A 17762-nucleotide genomic window follows, 5' to 3' on the forward strand; every position below is an offset into this window, starting at 1 on the left:
TAACGGGACACTTGGGGACATCAGATGACTTTAATTACTATGAAGACATGCTCAATTCTATTCTCTGAACACAAACAGGGTTATTGACTAAAATGAGAACTGCTGGTAATTCAAAGTGGATTTAATTTGAATTTGAAATTTAAAACCAAATAGCCAAACTGAAGGCAGAATTGATTTGGAGAATTTTTTTTTCAAATAATTTTAATGAATTTAGATACATTATAAACTATAATAATAACAAAGATACAACGAACTGTATAATTTGACAAAGTCAATAATACATGAATAATATAAACAAAAACAAACAAGAACCAGGGAATATTGACAATAGTATACATATCAAAAAGAATTACTGTAAATTGTTATAAAAAGAATAAAGAAGAAAATAAATATTTACTAAACAAAATTAAAATCAAATGTCATATAGAACATGGTACATCTTTTTTCAAAAGCATCAACAACTGTTCCGTCAGGTGGGAACATGGTCAAAGTTTGTATTGACATCTCAGTTGTCTTTTTTTTATAATTTGGCTAGATTGGCTTAAAATTAAAAATTCACTTTGAATTACCAGCAATTCTATTTTTAGTGCATTTTAGTGTAAATAATGTATCAGCTTTTGCCTCCCGGTGTGCCTAATTACTACACCAACAACACACATTAAAAGAACAATATAGTCACCTAAACAACTTTTGCTTAATGAAGCAATTGTTGTGTATAGATCATGACTCTCGGGTTTTACTGCTCAATTCTGTGCCATTTAGGAGTTAAATCATTGTGTTTCTGTTTATGCAGCCTTTGCTACACCTTCCCTGGCTCTGATTGACACAGCCTGCATGAAAAAAAACTGGTTTCACTTTCAATCAGATGTAAGTTACCTTAAACAAGTGTATCTCTTGCTCTTTAACCCCTTAAGGACACACGACGTGTGTGACACGTCATGATTCCCTTTTATTCCAGAAGTTTGGTCCTTAAGGGGTTAAATATAACTTGAATCACATATAGGAGGCTCTTGCAGAGTCTAGCAAGCTATTAACATAGCAGGGGATAAGAAGATCTTAAATAAACAGAACTTACAATAAAGGAAGGATAAACTTTAGATGGCTCTTTACAGGAAGTGTTTATGGAAGGCTGTGCAAGTCACATGCAGGGAGGTGTGACTAGGGTTCATAAACAAAGTGATTTAACTCCTAAATGGCAGATAATTGAGCACTGAGACTGCAGGGGCATGTTCTATTCCCCAAAACTGCTTCAATAAGCTAACGTTGTTTTGGTGACTATAGAGTCCCTTTAATATTTATTTACTGTAAATACTACTCCAAATAAAACACTCAAATTTCTTGCAAATTATTCATTTCAACTTGGGGAGTGGTTTAAAGGGCAACTGTCAAATCAAAACTATGTTTTAGTGTAACCATCCATTCATCAACCTTGACTCCCCATGCTAGAGAGCTGGTCGTAAGTGTGAGCCGTCGTAAAACAGGTAGGTCGTAAAGTGAGGACTACCTGTACTTAATTTTAAAGAAAATCAATTTCCTTTCAAAACCTGATGAAAGGATAATTATATTAAAATAGGTCTGCGTTGACAGTGGTTGCTTAAGCCATGGGGCTTGCTCAATACATAGGCAAAGTTGTAAGGAATGTGAGTTTGATCCATGCGTGGTCTGAATCACAGGGCAGTAAATATACCCAGATGATATCTTTACCTTTGAGCTTGGTGGTGGAGCCAGGCCAAAGAACACATTTATTTCATTCCCTTCTTTGGCATCAAAGAAAGATTCAAAGTCCTGAAAGAAAAAAATGCTTTGCATTTATAAAATAGCATTTTTATTATGACTTTAATAATTCACAGAGTTATTAACTAAAGTGGGAATTTCAAGTGAATTTAAAGTGAATTTAACATTTTAGATCAAAAATGCTAAACTAGAAAAGTCTCCGAGTCACCTTTCAGTTACATTGGCCTTAAAATTGAAATTAACTGTGAATTCACCTTGAATTTTCACTTCAGTAAATAACTCTGACTGTGTCTCATAAAATAAATCACACACTTGCAAATATCCTTGCTACATTCGGTATAGTGTACAACGAACAGGTTTTACACATAATGCTTATTTTCGCCATATTGATGATGGCGGTCACTCCACTTTATGAGTAAGCAATCAACTTATTATAATATACCTGTTACTTCAATATTTAGGAAAAGTATTGCAGTTACACTCTGCAGTGTAACTATCTGCAAAATGGGATTTCTCTTAGCAATTAACTGAGAGTGGAGATTCTTACATTGTTGTGGTCTTAAAACTCACCAATGTCACACTATACATCATCGGAATTCTCATGTGTCACCTTGTTTACAGTTTTTGCAGATGTTGCCATGTAAAATAATATATCATCGCTTACATATCATCATCCCTTAATATCTCAGTCCTTACCCCACAGTATTGGTCCTCGTTGAATATCTGGGGTGGGAGAGGAATTCCATTCTGTGGCTTTTTTTCACCCGGAACATTGTCTCTCATCCACTGTCGGTTATCATCATTACACGCGATATCTTTCTGTTCAAAGTCAATTCTGTTTGCTTCCAAGAAACCGAGCACCTCCTGTTGCTTCTTTTTTATCTGTTCATCGGTAATACAATGAAAAAGTTATCACTGGACGTTTGATGGGTTTTTAACTTTTAAGTGCTTGTTTTCGTTTGGGTAGTTTATTCTTGTCTTGGTTTTACAACATGAAAAAATTAAATTTTAATATAATTTCCATCCACTGCAGTTAATTGCCATGTCTTTAAAAATAAAACCTGGAGCAACCTACACCTACATTTTTGAATCACAATGTTACGTTAAATCATCTCAGTACAATGGGGTAACTAGAGGCAATAGCATACACTAAACAATATGACATAATAGGCATAACTGAAACATGGTGGGATGAGACACATGACTGAGACATGATTTTCACAGTGAGAAGACGACAGTGTCCATAGGAAAGCATTAATAATGAATTCCTATGGACTGACTGAATGAGCGCGCGGCTCTTGCCGCGCATGCGCATTCAGCCAATGATGTCAGAAGGAGGAGGAGAGTCCCCAGCGCCGAGGGAGCCCGGTGCTGGAGAAAGGTAAGTGTTTACCCCTTCCCTCCAACTTCAGCCCAGGTGGGAGGGGGGCCATAAGGATGGGGGCCCCTTCCCCCCCCCCAAAAAAATTATCCCCCTACCTATCCCCCTCACCCTAAAAATAATGAGGGGGGGACCTTTAACTAAGAACCTGTAAGAAAAATTAGAAAAAAACTACTTACAAGTCGATGTTTTCTTTCTTCTAAAATCTTATTTTTACAGCCCCAAAAAAGGCCAAATAAAAAACCATAATAACCGACGCAATAAAAAAAAAAAAAAAACGAGCGTAAAAAAAAATAATCCATCTTCACTCATGGAGGGCTCCGCGCAGACTGAGCTATGCAGGGCGGGGGAAGGCTTATAAAGCCTTGCCACGCCCTGCAATTAGGCTAAGAACACTCTGATTGGCTGGTTTAAGCCAATCAGAGTGCTCTTTGTCATTTTACACAGCGCGGGAAAATTCCAAAGAACTTTCCCATGCTGTGTAAAATGACACAGAGCACTGTGATTGGATGGCTTGAAATCCATCCAATCACAGTGCTCTGTGTCATTTTACACAGCGTGGGAAAGTTCTTTGGAATTTTCCCATGCTGTGTAAAATGACACAGAGCACTGTGATTGGATGGATTTCAAGCCCACCAATCAGAGTGCTCTTTGTCATTTTACACAGTGTGGGAAAATTCCAAAGAACTTTCCCACGCTGTGTAAAATGACACAGAGCACTGTGATTAGATGGATTTCAAGCCATCCAATCACAGTGCTCTGTGTCATTTTACACAGCGTGGGAAAGTTCTTTGGAATTTTCCCACGCTGTGTAACATGACAAAGAGCACTGTGATTGGATGGATTTCAAGCCATCCAATCACAGTGCTCTGTGTCATTTTACACAGCGTGGGAAAGTTCTTTGGAATTTTCCCACGCTGTGTAAAATGACAAAGAACACTCTGATTGGCTTAAACCAGCCAATCAGAGTGTTCTTAGCCTAATTGCAGGGCGTGGCAAGGCTTTATAGGGGCCGTGGGGGCCGTGGAGGACAGTAGGTCCCACCCCTTCACCCCTTATTGTTTTTTTTAGGGCCCCCACCAACCGCTCAGCGGTGGGGGCTGGGGGGAGGACAGTAGGTCCCCCCATTATTTTTATGGCCCCCACCTAACGCTCAGGGGTGGGGGCTGGGGGGGACAGTAGGTCCCCCTTATTGTTTTTTTTAGGGCCCCCACCCACTGGTCAGGGGTGGGGGTGAGGGGGGGGCAGTAGGTCCGCCCTTATTGTTTTTTTTAGGGCCCCCACCCACCGCTCAGGGGTGGGGGCCAGGGGGGAGGACAGTAGGTCCCCCCCCTCATTATTTTTATGGCCCCCACCAAACGCTCAGGGGTGGGGGCGGGGGGGCAGTACGTCCCCCCTCATTATATTTATGGCCCCCACCCACCGCGCAGGGGTGGGGGCGGGGGGGAGGACAGTAGGTCCCCCCTCATTATTTTTATGGCCCCCACCCAACGCTCACGGGTGGGGGCGGGGGGGAGGACAGTAGGTCCTCCCTTATTGTTTTTTTTAGGGCCCCCACCCACCGCTCAGGGTGGGGTGGGGGCCATATTCCCCTATATAACAATGTTTGGTATTTAGTGAATATTCCCCTGTATAACAATGTTTTCCATTTAGTGAATATTCCCCTATATAACACTTTTTTGCATTTAGTGAATATAGGGGAATATTCACTAAATGCCAAACATTGTTATATAGGGAAATATAACAATGTTTGGCATTTAGTGAATATTCCCCTGTATAACAATGTTTGGCATTTAGTGAATATTCCCCTATATAACAATGTTTTCCATTTAGTGAATATTCCCCTGTATAACAATTTTTGGCATTTAGTGAATATTCCCCTGTATAACAATGTTTGGAATTTAGTGAATATAGGGGAATATTCACTAAATGCCAAACATTGTTATATAGGGGAATATTCACTAAATGCCAAACATTGTTATATAGGGGAATATTCACTAAATGCCAAACATTGTTATATAGGGGAATATTCACTAAATGCAAAACATTGTTATATAGGGGAATATTCACTAAATTCCAAACATAGTTATACAGGGGAATATTCACTAAATGCTAAACATTGTTATATAGGGGAATATTCACTAAATGCCAAACATTATATAGGGGAATATACCAATGTTTGGCATTTAGTGAATATTCCCCTATATACCAATGTTTTGCATTCAGAATAAAAAAAAAAATAATAATAATAATTTAAAAAAATGATTGCAGCTTCCGAATGAATCTAAAATGGATGCTGTCCAGTAGGTGGGAGGGTCTGCTAGGGAGGGTCTGCTGCTGATTGGCTGTAATGTGTCTGCTGACTGTGAGGTACAGGGTCAAAGTTTACTCAATGATGACGAATAGGGGGCGGACCGATCATCGCATGTGTTCGCCCACGGTGGAGAACGCGAACATGCTATGTTCGCCGGGAACTATTCGCTGGCGAATAGTTAGGGACATCACTAGGTATAACTTTACACTGTGCGAACTCTTCTGAGATATCTGCCTTCTAATAAGCGTAGAATATTTAGGAGATAGCTATACATTCTTTTACCAAATATTCTCATAATATAAAGGAGATATTTACACACTGTATGAACAAGCCAGCATACAACATGAATACATTTTTTTTTTAATTCACCCTACTTTTTTAGTAATATGTAAGAAAAAGTTTGAACTACCTTTTCTCACAGAGAGCATTAACTTTGGCAATGCTTAAGCAAAAAATAACAACTTTAACATAGTGAAGCAGTTTGGGTGTATAAATCATGCACTTGCAGTCTCACTGCTTAGTTCTCTGCCATTTAGGAGTTAAGCCACATTTATTTCTGTTATGCAGCCCTAGCCACACCTCCCCTGGCAGTGACTCACACAGCCTGCATTAGAAAAAATAGGTTTTTATTTTCAATCAAAAATAAAGAAGTTATTTTTCACCTGCTCTGTAAATTGAACTTTAATCACATACAGCAGGCTCCTGCAGGGCCTCGTAGGCTATTAACAGAGCAAAATATAAGGAATTCCAAATTAAACAGAATGTGCAATAAGTTTAACCCCCTTAGTGACCAGACCGCCTTTCAATTTTCTTACCGTTAAGGACCAGGGCTGTTTTTGCATTTCTGCGGTGTTTATGTTTAGCTGTAATTATATACAGTTTTTCTTGCCATTAAATGGTCTTTCTCAAGATACCATTATTTCCATCATATCATATAATTTACTATAAAAGAAAATTATAAAATATGATGAAAAAATACAAAAAACACACACTTTTTCTAACTTTGACCCACAAAATCTGTTACGCATCTACAACTGCCAAAATACACCTGTGCTAAATAGTTTCAAAAGTTTGTCCTGAGTTTAGAAATATCCAATGTTAACATGTACTTAGCTTTTTTGAAAAGTTATAGGGCTATAAGTACAAGTAGCACTATTTCCAAACCATTTTTTTCAAAAGTAACAAAAGTTACATTGCAACACTGATATCTGTCAGGAATCCCTGAATAACCCTTCACATGTATATATTTCATGCAACCATTAAAAATGCAAAAAGCAATTATGAATGCTAACTTTGGCCAGTGTTTGTGACTAAGTGGCTACTAAAGAAGACTGAACATACCCCATTTGCAATACCTTGGGTTGTCTTCTCATTCCTGGGCTACCATACGCTCTCAAAAGCAACCTAACCAATCTGGCGAATTTCAATGTGAAAAAATGGCCGTATATTTAACCCTAATAGAAAATATATTAGATTGAAGGCATTCTTTTCTAAAAATGTTTTCCCTGTTTTGATTGAGGAACCTATAAGAAGTACAGATATTAAGTTAGGTGATACTGGGCTTAAGAAAAAGAGCTTGTTTAGTCCTCCATGTAATGACCATGCGGTTGAAACATTTGTCAATTTGGTTCAAAGAGCTGTTGATTCTTTATTTTGCTCGAGATCTGGCCACAAAGAGCACCTTGGTCCTTTAAATCTTACTAAAACGGAATTGAAATCCTTAAATTAATTGAAAAATAATAAGGATCTGGTTATTAAGCCAGCGGACAAGGGGGGTGCTATTGTGGTTCAGAATAGGAGCGATTATGTACAAGAAGTACTGCGACAATTATGGGATGTTGAGACATATAAAAAACTGGATTTTGACCCCACTAATATGCTGCAAGCTAAAATTGAAAAAATACCAGTACTCAAATCTGTTCTAGACAAAATAATTATTGACCGAGATACTTATGGGTTCTTATATGAAAAAACACCAATTGTGCCAGTAATCTATATGTTACCCAAGATTTACAAGAGTTTAATATGTCCTCCTGGTAGGCCCATTGTAGCAGGGATTGGTTCGGTACTTTCACCCCTTGCACAATTTTTGGACTGTCTGTTAAGACCCTTTTTATTAAACATCAAGTCGTACGTTAAGGATACGACAGAGGTATTAAACATATTAGAGACAGTGAGGAATGTTGAGGCATATACTTTGGTTTCTTTTGATGTAACCAGTCTTTTTACCTCTATAGAACATGATCTGGGTCTTTTGGCAGCAAAAAAATGCCTTTGTGACATTAGGATTTGAAGGTGAAACTTTACTTTTTCTTGTTCAATTGTTAGAAATGGTGATGAGAGACAATTATTTTCTTTTTCAGGAAGATATCTATCGTCAGCTTAGAGGAACTTCTATGGGCTCCAATGTGGCACCCACATACGCCGGTATATACATGTCTGAGATTGAAGAAAAACTTATCTATGATAATGTATTGTTTAAAAGACATGTGGACAAATGGATCAGATACATCGACGATGTACTGGTGTTGTGGACTGGCACATTGGAGTCCTTAGATCATTTTTTTTCCTTTTTAAATTCTTGCTCCCGGACCATCAAATTCACTATGACACATAGTGACAGTGAACTCCCTTTTTTGGATATACTGATTACTAAGGGGTCTGAGGGATTCGAGACTAATGTTTTTAGGAAGCCACTTGATAGGAACACTCTTTTGCACTTTAATAGTTACCATCCCTCTTCTGTATTTAAGGCTTTACCTAAAAGCCAGTTAATGAGGGTTAAAAGGTTGGTTTCAGACACAGGTAAGATTGATATTCAATTGAATAACATGGTTGACAGATTTCTCAAACGGGGCTATCCTAGGGTTCTTCTGAAAGAACAATTAGATGAAGTTCAAAATAAAAGTAGAGATGAGTGTCTACATCCAAGACGGAAAGACAATAAAAATTTAAGACTTAAATTAATTTCTAATTTTGGGAGATGTTCATCTTCTCTCAATAAAATCATTTTTAAACATTGGCGTGTTCTGTCTGACTGTCATCCTGATATTCCTGAATTGAATGTAAGACCTATGATAGCTTACAAGAGATGTCCTTCTCTAAAAGATACATTGGTGAGAGCAGAATTACCATTAATTAAGCCTGAAATTACTAGGAAGGGTAATTTCTCATGTTACAACTGTGTGTCATGTCACTCTATGATACAAGGCCAATGGCTTTATCATCCACACAGTGGTAATAAATACTTATTACAACATTTTTTGACATGCAATTCTTCATATGTAATCTACACTCTCAAATGTCCCTGGGGTTTTTTGCATGTGGGTCAGACCTCACAAAAAATGAAAGAGAGGTTTTCTAAACATAAATCCACAAAACAGAACAAAATGATTGAGCTGCCCATACCATTTCATTTTTCCGAAGCGCATCATAATATCTCTCAGCTTCAATTTCAAATGATTGATCATGTCCCTGAAACCCCTAGGAGGGGGGATTGGATTAAAAAATTACTAATGAGGGAAGCGTTCTGGATTAGGGAATTGGATACATTATCACCTAGAGGGCTGAACCTAGAATATGATTTGTCACCTTTAATTTGAAGATTTTTTTTCGATTGATTTGTTTTTTTATATATATATATATTATGCTAAATTAATTTTTTTGTCTTTACAGGCTCTCTTATAAAAGTAAAGACAAATAAGTCAATGGGACCTGATGGAATACACCCAAAGCTATTAAAAGAGCTTAGTGGTGTACTAGCAAAACCATTAACAGATTTATTTAACCAATCATTGATAACAGGAGTAGTCCCAGAAGATTGGAAGTTAGCGAATGTTGTGCCCATTCACAAGAAAGGTACCGTATATACTCGAGTATAAGCCGACCCGAATATAAGCCGAGGCCCCTAATTTTATCCCAAAAAACTGGGAAAACTTATTGACTCGAGTATAAGACTAGGGTGGGAAATGCAGCAGCTACTGGTAAATTTCTAAATAAAATTAGATCCTAAAAAATATATATTAATTGAATATTTATTTACAGTGTGTGTATAATGAATGCAGTGTGTGCGTATGTGTGTGTGTATGAGTGCAGCGTGTGTGTATGAGTGCAGCGTGTGTGTATGAGTGCAGCGTGTGTGTATGAGTGCAGTGTGTGTGCATGAATGCAGTGTGTGTGTGTATGAATGCAGTGTGTGAATGCAGTGTGTGCAGGGCCGGTGCAAGGATATTTGCCGCCGTAGGCAAAAAACATTTTGCCGACCCCTCCCCCCCCATATGTCCTGACTTCCCCTCCTCCTCCCTCAGTGGTCCTTACCTCCCCACCCCCGTGTTCCTTCACCCCCCCCCCCCCAGTGGTCCTGACTCACCCCTCCCCTAGTGGTCCTTACCCTCCCCTCCCCTAGTGGTCCTTATCCCACCCCCTCCCTCTCATAGTGGTCCTTATCCCCCCCCCATCCCTCCCATAGTGGTCCATATCCCCCCCCATCCCTCCCATAGTGGTCCATATACCCCCCCTCCCTCCCATAGTGGTCTTTATACCCCCCCTCCCTCCCATAGTGGTCCTTATCCCCCCCTCTCCCTCCCATAGTGGTCCTTATACCCCCCCTCCCTCCCATAGTGGTCCTTATCCCCCCCCTCCCTCCCATAGTGGTCCTTATCCCCCCCCTCCCTCCCATAGTGGTCCTTATACCCCCCTCCCTCCCATAGTGGTCCTTATCCCCCCCCTCCCTCCAATAGTGGTCCTTATACCCCCCCTCCCTCCCATAGTGGTCCTTATCCCACCCCCTCCCTCCCATAGTGGTCCTTATACCCCCCCTCCCTCCCATAGTGGTCCTTATCCCCCCCCTCCCTCCCATAGTGGTCCTTATCCCCCCTCCCTCCCATAGTGGTCCTTATACCCCCCCTCCCTCCCATAGTGGTCCTTATCCCACCCCCTCCCTCCCATAGTGGTCCTTATCCCCCCCCTCCCTCCCATAGTGGTCCTTATCCCCCCCCTCCCATAGTGGTCCTTATCCCCCCCCCTCCCATAGTGGTCCTTATCCCCCCCCCTCCCATAGTGGTCCTTATCCCCCCCCTCCCTCCCATAGTTGTCCTTATACCTCTTTTTTTTGTTATTATACATTTTTTATTATTATTTCTTATTTTTTTATTATATATTTTTTTTCGTCCCCCCTCCCTGCTTGATACATAGCAGGGAGGGGGGCTCCTTCCCTGGTGGTCCAGTGGCAGTTCAGTGAGGGGAGAGGGGGGCTGGCAGAGCTGTACTTACCTGTTCTGCAGCTCCTGTCAGCTCTCTCCTCCTCCGCGCGGTCTGTGCAGCTCTCTCTGTCAGCTCCCAGTGTAAGTCTCGCGAGAGCCGCGGCTCTCGCGAGACTTACACTGGGAGCTGACCGAGGTGCTGAACGGACCGGCAGAGGAGGAGAGAGCTGACAGGAGCTGCAGGAAAGGTAAGTACAGCTCTGCCAGCCCCCCTCTCCCCCCAGTCTGTATTATGGCAATGCAAATTGCCATAATACAGACTCTGACTCGAGTATAAGCCGAGTTGGGGTTTTTCAGCCCAAAAAATGGGCTGAAAAACTCGGCTTATACTCGAGTATATACGGTAATAGGGAGGAGTCGGGCAACTATAGGCCAGTAAGCCTAACTTCAGTAGTGGGGAAAGTGATGGAAACCATGTTAAAGGATAGGATTGTTGAACATCTAAAAACACATGGATTTCAAGATCAGAGACAACATGGGTTTACTTCAGGGAGATCATGCCAAACTAATCTTATTGATTTTTTTGATTGGGTAACTAAAATTATAGATCAGGGTGGTGCAGTAGACATTGCTTACCTCGATTTCAGTAAGGCTTTTGACACTGTTGCACATAGAAGGCTTATCAACAAACTACAATCTTTGAGTTTGGATTCCAATATTGTTGAATGGGTAAGGCAGTGGCTGAGTGACAGGCAACAGAGGGTTGTAGTCAATGGAGTATATTCGAAGCTTGGGCTTGTCACCAGTGGGGTACCTCAGGGATCTGTACTTGGACCCATTCTCTTTAATATTTTTATTAGTGATATTGCAGAAGGTCTTGATGGTAAGGTGTGTCTTTTTGCGGATGATACTAAGATATGTAACAGGGTTGATGTTCCAGGAGGGATAAGCCAAATGGAAAATGATTTAGGTAAACTAGAAAAAATGGTCAGAGTTGTGGCAACTGACATTTAATGTGGATAAGTGCAAGATAATGCATCTTGGACGTAAAAACCCAAGGGCAGAGTACAGAATATTTGATAGAGTCCTAACCTCAACATCTGAGGAAAGGGATTTAGGGGTGATTATGTCTGATGACTTAAAGGTAGGCAGACAATGTAATAGAGCAGCAGGAAATGCTAGCAGAATGCTTGGTTGTATAGGGAGAGGTATTAGCAGTAGAAAGAGGGAAGTGCTCATGCCATTGTACAGAACACTGGTGAGACCTCACTTGGAGTACTGTACACAGTACTGGAGACCATATCTTCAGAAGGATATTGATACCTTAGAGAGAGTTCAAAGAAGGGCTACTAAACTGGTTCATGGATTGCAGGATAAAACTTACCAGGAAAGGTTAAAGGATCTTAACATGTATAGCATGGAGGAAAGACGAGACAGGGGGGATATGATAGAAACATTTAAATACATAAAGGGAATCAACACAGTAAAGGAGGAGACTATATTTAAAAGAAGAAAAACTACCACAACAAGAGGACATAGTCTTAAATTAGAGGGACAAAGGTTTAAAAATAATATCAGGAAGTATTACTTTACTGAGAGGGTAGTGGATGCATGGAATAGCCTTCCAGCTGAAGTGGTAGAGGTTAACACAGTAAAGGAGTTTAAGCATGCGTGGGATAGACATAAGGCTATCCTAACTATAAGATAAGGCCAGGGACTAATGAAAGTATTTAGAAAACTGGGCAGACTAGATGGGCCGAATGGTTCTTATCTGCCGTCACATTCTATGTTTCTATGTTTCTTATGGCCTTGCTGGTTTGGGTTCTTTCTTTCTTTTCACCCTCTTAAGAGACCTTCTTTTGATCATATGTTGGTTTACAAGAAGTTTTACATCTGCTGATCGACTATTTTTGCTATTGGGATCCTGTCAATTTCACATATTTCTTCACGGATAGGATATTCATTATGTCTTAGATTAATCACTTAGTGTACATTTTTTCTAGAAATTTATTAGTTTATATAGGTGCATGGATGACCTGGAGTACTTTTATTGCACACATTAACTCATTCCATGCATGTGATATGTGCACTTTATTGAATTATAGCACTTTGCTATAGTATGCACTTTATTATTCACTATAGCACTTTCTTTTTAATGTACTTTATTAATTACTGATGCACTTTATTTAATGTTTTGCACTTTCTATTAATTGTATGCATGTTCTCTAGCACTCATTTTAATAATGCACTTTGCGTGTTGTACATGTGTGTGCATGTGTGTATACATGTATACACATGTATAACCTTTTCTTATTCTCTAGTAGTATGATTATTTACATGTTCTTTTGGATATATGGAAATAACATTGGATTTCTCTGTGGATCCCTTGCTACAGTTCTATCAGATATAACCTATGTATCTTAGGTCTCTTATTTTTCATATTCACCTTATACTTCTTGATATACACTATGTCTTATATTTATTTTTTTCTTTTAATGCTACATGTTCAAAAACCTATGTGTATGTTTCTGTGGACATATACACATATATTTTTTTGCGTGTATATATATTTAAGATTGAGCTTTAGTAAATTTACTTTCTAACGTGGCTTATGACGCTATTGCGTCCAGTCACGTGTGAGAGGCGTTCCGGTTTTTCAGAGATGTGTGGCACTCTTAATTGATTCCCAGGTATAATCTAATATGATTAATTGTATAACTTAAGTTTAGTAATACATTCTATTTGAAAGATCTGTGCATAGATAATTGTTTATGTGGTTGTCTGTAAAACCTGGACTGCTTTTATTCTTTTTGACTATCTACTTCAGCCATTTATTTACTTATTCCATATCATGTCTTTTTTCACTTTTATGTATTAAATTGATATATTGATTGAATTATTTTTAACATATGTTTGCTTAATGACATTTCTAATTGCTTACTTAATTAATGGATTGTCTGTTCATAAATTTGTGTGTGTATATAAGTGCAAATTCGTCACTGTGGTGTTAGCTTGATAAAGACCTGAATAGGTCGAAACGTTGCAATAAATCTGCCTGGAGAACAATCACAGTGAGTGCCTGGAAAATTTTCTATTTGCGTATATATGACCCTGTGACTTTCAAAACCACTATAAAACCTGTACATGGGAGGTTACTGTTATAGTCGGGAGACTTCTTTAAATACAAATATTAGTGTTTCAAAACAGTAAAACATTGAGGCATAGCTGCAATACCGTTAGAGTGGCTGGAAGCGCTCATGATTGCTTCCAGTGCTCTAATTAGCCGCGGACATATCAGGTACGTCCGCGGTCCCTAAAGACCGTTTTTTGTCAGAAGTACCTGATACGTCCGAGGTCACTAAGGGGTTAAACATTAGATCTCTCTTTACATGTAGTGTCTAGGAAGGCTGTGCATGTCACATGTAGGGAGGTGTGACTAGGGCTGTATAAACAAAATAATTTAACTCCTAAATGGCAGTGAGAGTGCATGCGTATGATCTATACACCACAAGTGCTAAGTTAACCTAATGTCTGCATACATCATGGATAGAGGAGAACAACATGGAGGCATCCAGGTATTTAGATCCACAGTGAGGAAGAATACATAATAAATATAAACAAAGGCAAGTGTCGAAGAGAAGATACTCATTAAGATACAAGGGGGATATACAAAGAAAATCTGAAAGAAAAATATGTGACTGAGTCGCTTTAAGGTACTCAAAATCTGCAGAGAAGAAGGCACAAAGGCTGCAGATATAGACTGTATGACAAAATGACCATAGAACAGAAAAGAGAAACTGCATACTGCAAACAGAGATGTCGCGAACATAAAATTTTCCGTTCGCGAACGGCGAACGTGAATTTCCGCAAATGATCGCGAACGGGCGAACCGGGTGAACCACCATAGACTTCAATAGGCAGGCGAATTTTAAAACCCACAGGGACTCTTTCTGGCCACAATAGTGATGGAAAAGTTGTTTCAAGGGGACTAACACCTGGACTGTGGCATGCCGGAGAGGGAACCATGGCAAAACTCCCATGGAAAATTACATAGTTGATGCAGAGTCTGGTTTTAATCCATAAAGGGCATAAATCACCTAACATTCCTAAATTGTTTGGAATAACGTGCTTTAAAACATCAGGTATCAGGTAACATCAGGTAACACTAGCAATATCCCAAAATATCCCATCAACTATACAGTCTTGCAATTTGGTTATCAGCTGGGAGATAACCCTGGGAGGCCGTGTACCTATCAGTTAAGTAAAAGTTTTTTGTGGTTTTTATCACTTTTCCACGGGTGTCCGTGTTGTTTTGTTATATGATGTTGTATCGATCAGGTAGTGTAAGGGTTACGCCCGCTTCACAGTGACAGACCAAACTCCCCGTTTAACGCACCGCAAACAACCGCAAACAGTCCATTTGCACAACCTCAAACTCCCCATTTGCACAAGGTTGGATACCAAGCTAGCCATGTCCTATTCCTTGTCCTCACTGATGACAACATCATCATCATCATCACACCGTACATCCATGTGTGTAATGTTGCCTGACTGAGACATATCCCTGTTATCTACATCCTCTGGCAATAATGGTTGCGCATCACTCATTTCTTCCAACTGATGTGTAAATAACTCATCTGACAGATCAAGTGAAGCGGGTGTGGTGCTATTGTTGGTGGTGGCGGCAGGCGGGCGAGTGGTAACTTGAGAGTTGCCCGAAGCTAAGCTGGAGGAGGATGGTGCGTCAAGGTTCTGAGCGGAAGCTGTAGAAGATTGGGTGTCCTGTGTTAGCCAGTCAACTATGTCCTCAGAACTTTTCGAGTTCAGGGTATGTGGCCTCTGAACACTGGGCATTATTCTAGGGCCAAAGGGAATCACAGCACCATGACCACGACGGCCCCTGCGGGGTGGCCTGCCTCTGCCTGTCATTTTTTTTTCGATTACTGGTACTATGCGTGCAAGCTACTGTGACAACAGATATGAGTGGCACTGTGCACTGGCAGAAGTTGGCAGAGTAGACGCTGTAGGCCTGACACACACGCTTGCAGACAACTAACTGCTATTCAATCTATTACAGTCAAAATTTTTATTTTTTTTTTAAATGTACACTAATGTTACACCAGATATGAGTTGCACTAGTGTGAGACTGTGCCCTGGCAGGCCCTGAAACGCACACGTGTGAAGGAAACTGACTGCTATTATTTCACAGTCAACTTTCTAGTTTTTTTTTAATGTACACTACTGTTACACCAGATATGAGTTGCACTGGTGTGACACTGTGCCCTGGCAGGCCCTGAAATGCACACGTGTGAAGGAAACTAACTGACTTATATTACAGTCAAAAAAGTTTTTTTTTTTTAAATGCAAGCTATTGTGACACCAGATATGAGTGGTGGCACTGGGCACAGTATACGCTGTGAGCCTGACACACACGCTGGCAGGCAGGCAACTGCAATTAGATTACACAGGAATAAAAAGCAGACTGATGTTCTAGCCCTAAAAAGGGCTTTTTGGGGTGCTGTCCTTAAAGCAGAGATCAGATGAGTCCTTCAGGACTGTAGTGTACACTGAATACACTAGCCTAGCTATCGATTTCCCTATTAAATCAGCAGCAACTACACTGTCCCTCCTCTCACTAAGAATGCAGCTTCCGAGGGGTGGGGCCTAGCTGTCATGGAGGAAAGACGCACTTCGTGTGAGCTCTCTCAATATCTCACTTTAAGCAGCTATCAACAAGCGAATTTCACCCCAGAAGGGGATGACCCAGCAATGTTGCTCCTACCTGACCAACCCGACATGCTTAATAGCGGTCAGCAACTCGACAGAGTCTTACTTACCTCCGCGTGGCAAGTGTGGCCTGGTGCTCACCGGGCGGGAGAGGCGGCCGATCTCCCGATCCTGGGATGACCAGGAGCAGCTACTTCCCGGCAGGAGCTCCGTTACCCCCCCCCTCGGACCGGTGGGGTTATCCCGGTCCACCCTTGAGAGGCTGTCTGGAGCTAATGGAAGCACAGAGCACAGCCGCCCAGGCTGACATACTCATCTGCGACTCTCCCAATATGGCGGCAGCCGCGTGTCCTCCTGGTACCAGCAAAGCATGGTAGGATATTGAGTCTAAGCTGGACAGACTCTTTAATCAATTTTAGAAGCAAATAACAAGAAGGAAGCCCCAACAAGCTCCACCACAGCCCCAACAAGCTCCACCACAGCTAAGCGAAGCAGTCCCCATTAAAATCCACCAACGCAAAAGGCATCGAAGGCGGGACCGGAGGCACAAACAGAAATGCAGAGCCTGCCCCACGTCAAGCACTCGCCTCCACCTTAAGCCACCACAATCCCACACCGGACGTGAAGCACCACCGGGACAGATCCGACCACCCGACAAAACAAGCTTCCACCACCTCAAGCCGCAAACCCGGCACTCAGCCAGAGACTTGCCTTTGTTGTTCCAGGTATCAGGGACTCCCAGGGTCTGCACCTGGCGCCCAGAAGGGATCGGATGAGCACAAGCAGTAAACAGCAGCCTGCCAAGCATGTCCCACTATAGCCGATCCTCCACACCATGCCTTTGATCACATGAACTGCTCTCTGCACATTAACTAATCGTAAAGTAGCAAGCGTTTAAACATGTCATTATTTCACCTCCTAAAGAGTTTATTGTCGTAGTTCCTTACATGCCTTTACCTTAACCCTTCATGTATTATGTTATTCACTAGTCTCATCTCATGGGGCGACTCACACTTGATTTATAACTAGTGGTGGAGCTGCTGATATAAATACACAGTTGATAACGTGCAAGCTACACCCTAAACATGACAGCCATCTTTCACAACAATGTACTGCTATATACTCATACCCTCAGTGCAACTAGCCATGATATACGCACGTTCAGCCTAGCATGCTCAAATATAACACACTTCTGTCTAAAAAAAAAAAAGAATGCAGCTTCCGAATGAATCTAAAATGGATGCTGTCCAGTAGGTGGGAGGGTCTGGGAGGGAGGGTCTGCTGCTGATTGTCTGGAATGTGTCTGCTGACTGTGAGGTACAGGGTCAAAGTTTACTTAATGATGACGAATAGGGGGCGGACCGAACATCGCATATGTTCGCCATCCGTGGCGAACGCGAACAAG

General features: G+C 41.1%; 1 protein-coding gene across 2 annotated transcripts in view; it reads right to left on the reverse strand.

Moving 5' to 3' along the window:
• The window catches only part of SH3BGR (SH3 domain binding glutamate rich protein), a 53234-nt gene that overhangs the window by 17367 nt on the left and 18105 nt on the right, over nucleotides 1-17762 (reverse strand). For both annotated transcript variants that reach the window (XM_063447203.1, XM_063447211.1), the window contains exons 2-3: nucleotides 2431-2616; nucleotides 1705-1785 (exon numbers count right to left, since the gene is read on the reverse strand). In XM_063447203.1, coding sequence (XP_063303273.1) covers nucleotides 1705-1785; nucleotides 2431-2616 — 267 coding nt within the window. The remainder of the gene's footprint in view (nucleotides 1-1704; nucleotides 1786-2430; nucleotides 2617-17762) is intronic.

The sequence above is a fragment of the Pelobates fuscus genome, chromosome 1, assembly GCF_036172605.1.
Source record: "Pelobates fuscus isolate aPelFus1 chromosome 1, aPelFus1.pri, whole genome shotgun sequence".
In the NCBI taxonomy this organism is placed as follows: domain Eukaryota; kingdom Metazoa; phylum Chordata; class Amphibia; order Anura; family Pelobatidae; genus Pelobates; species Pelobates fuscus.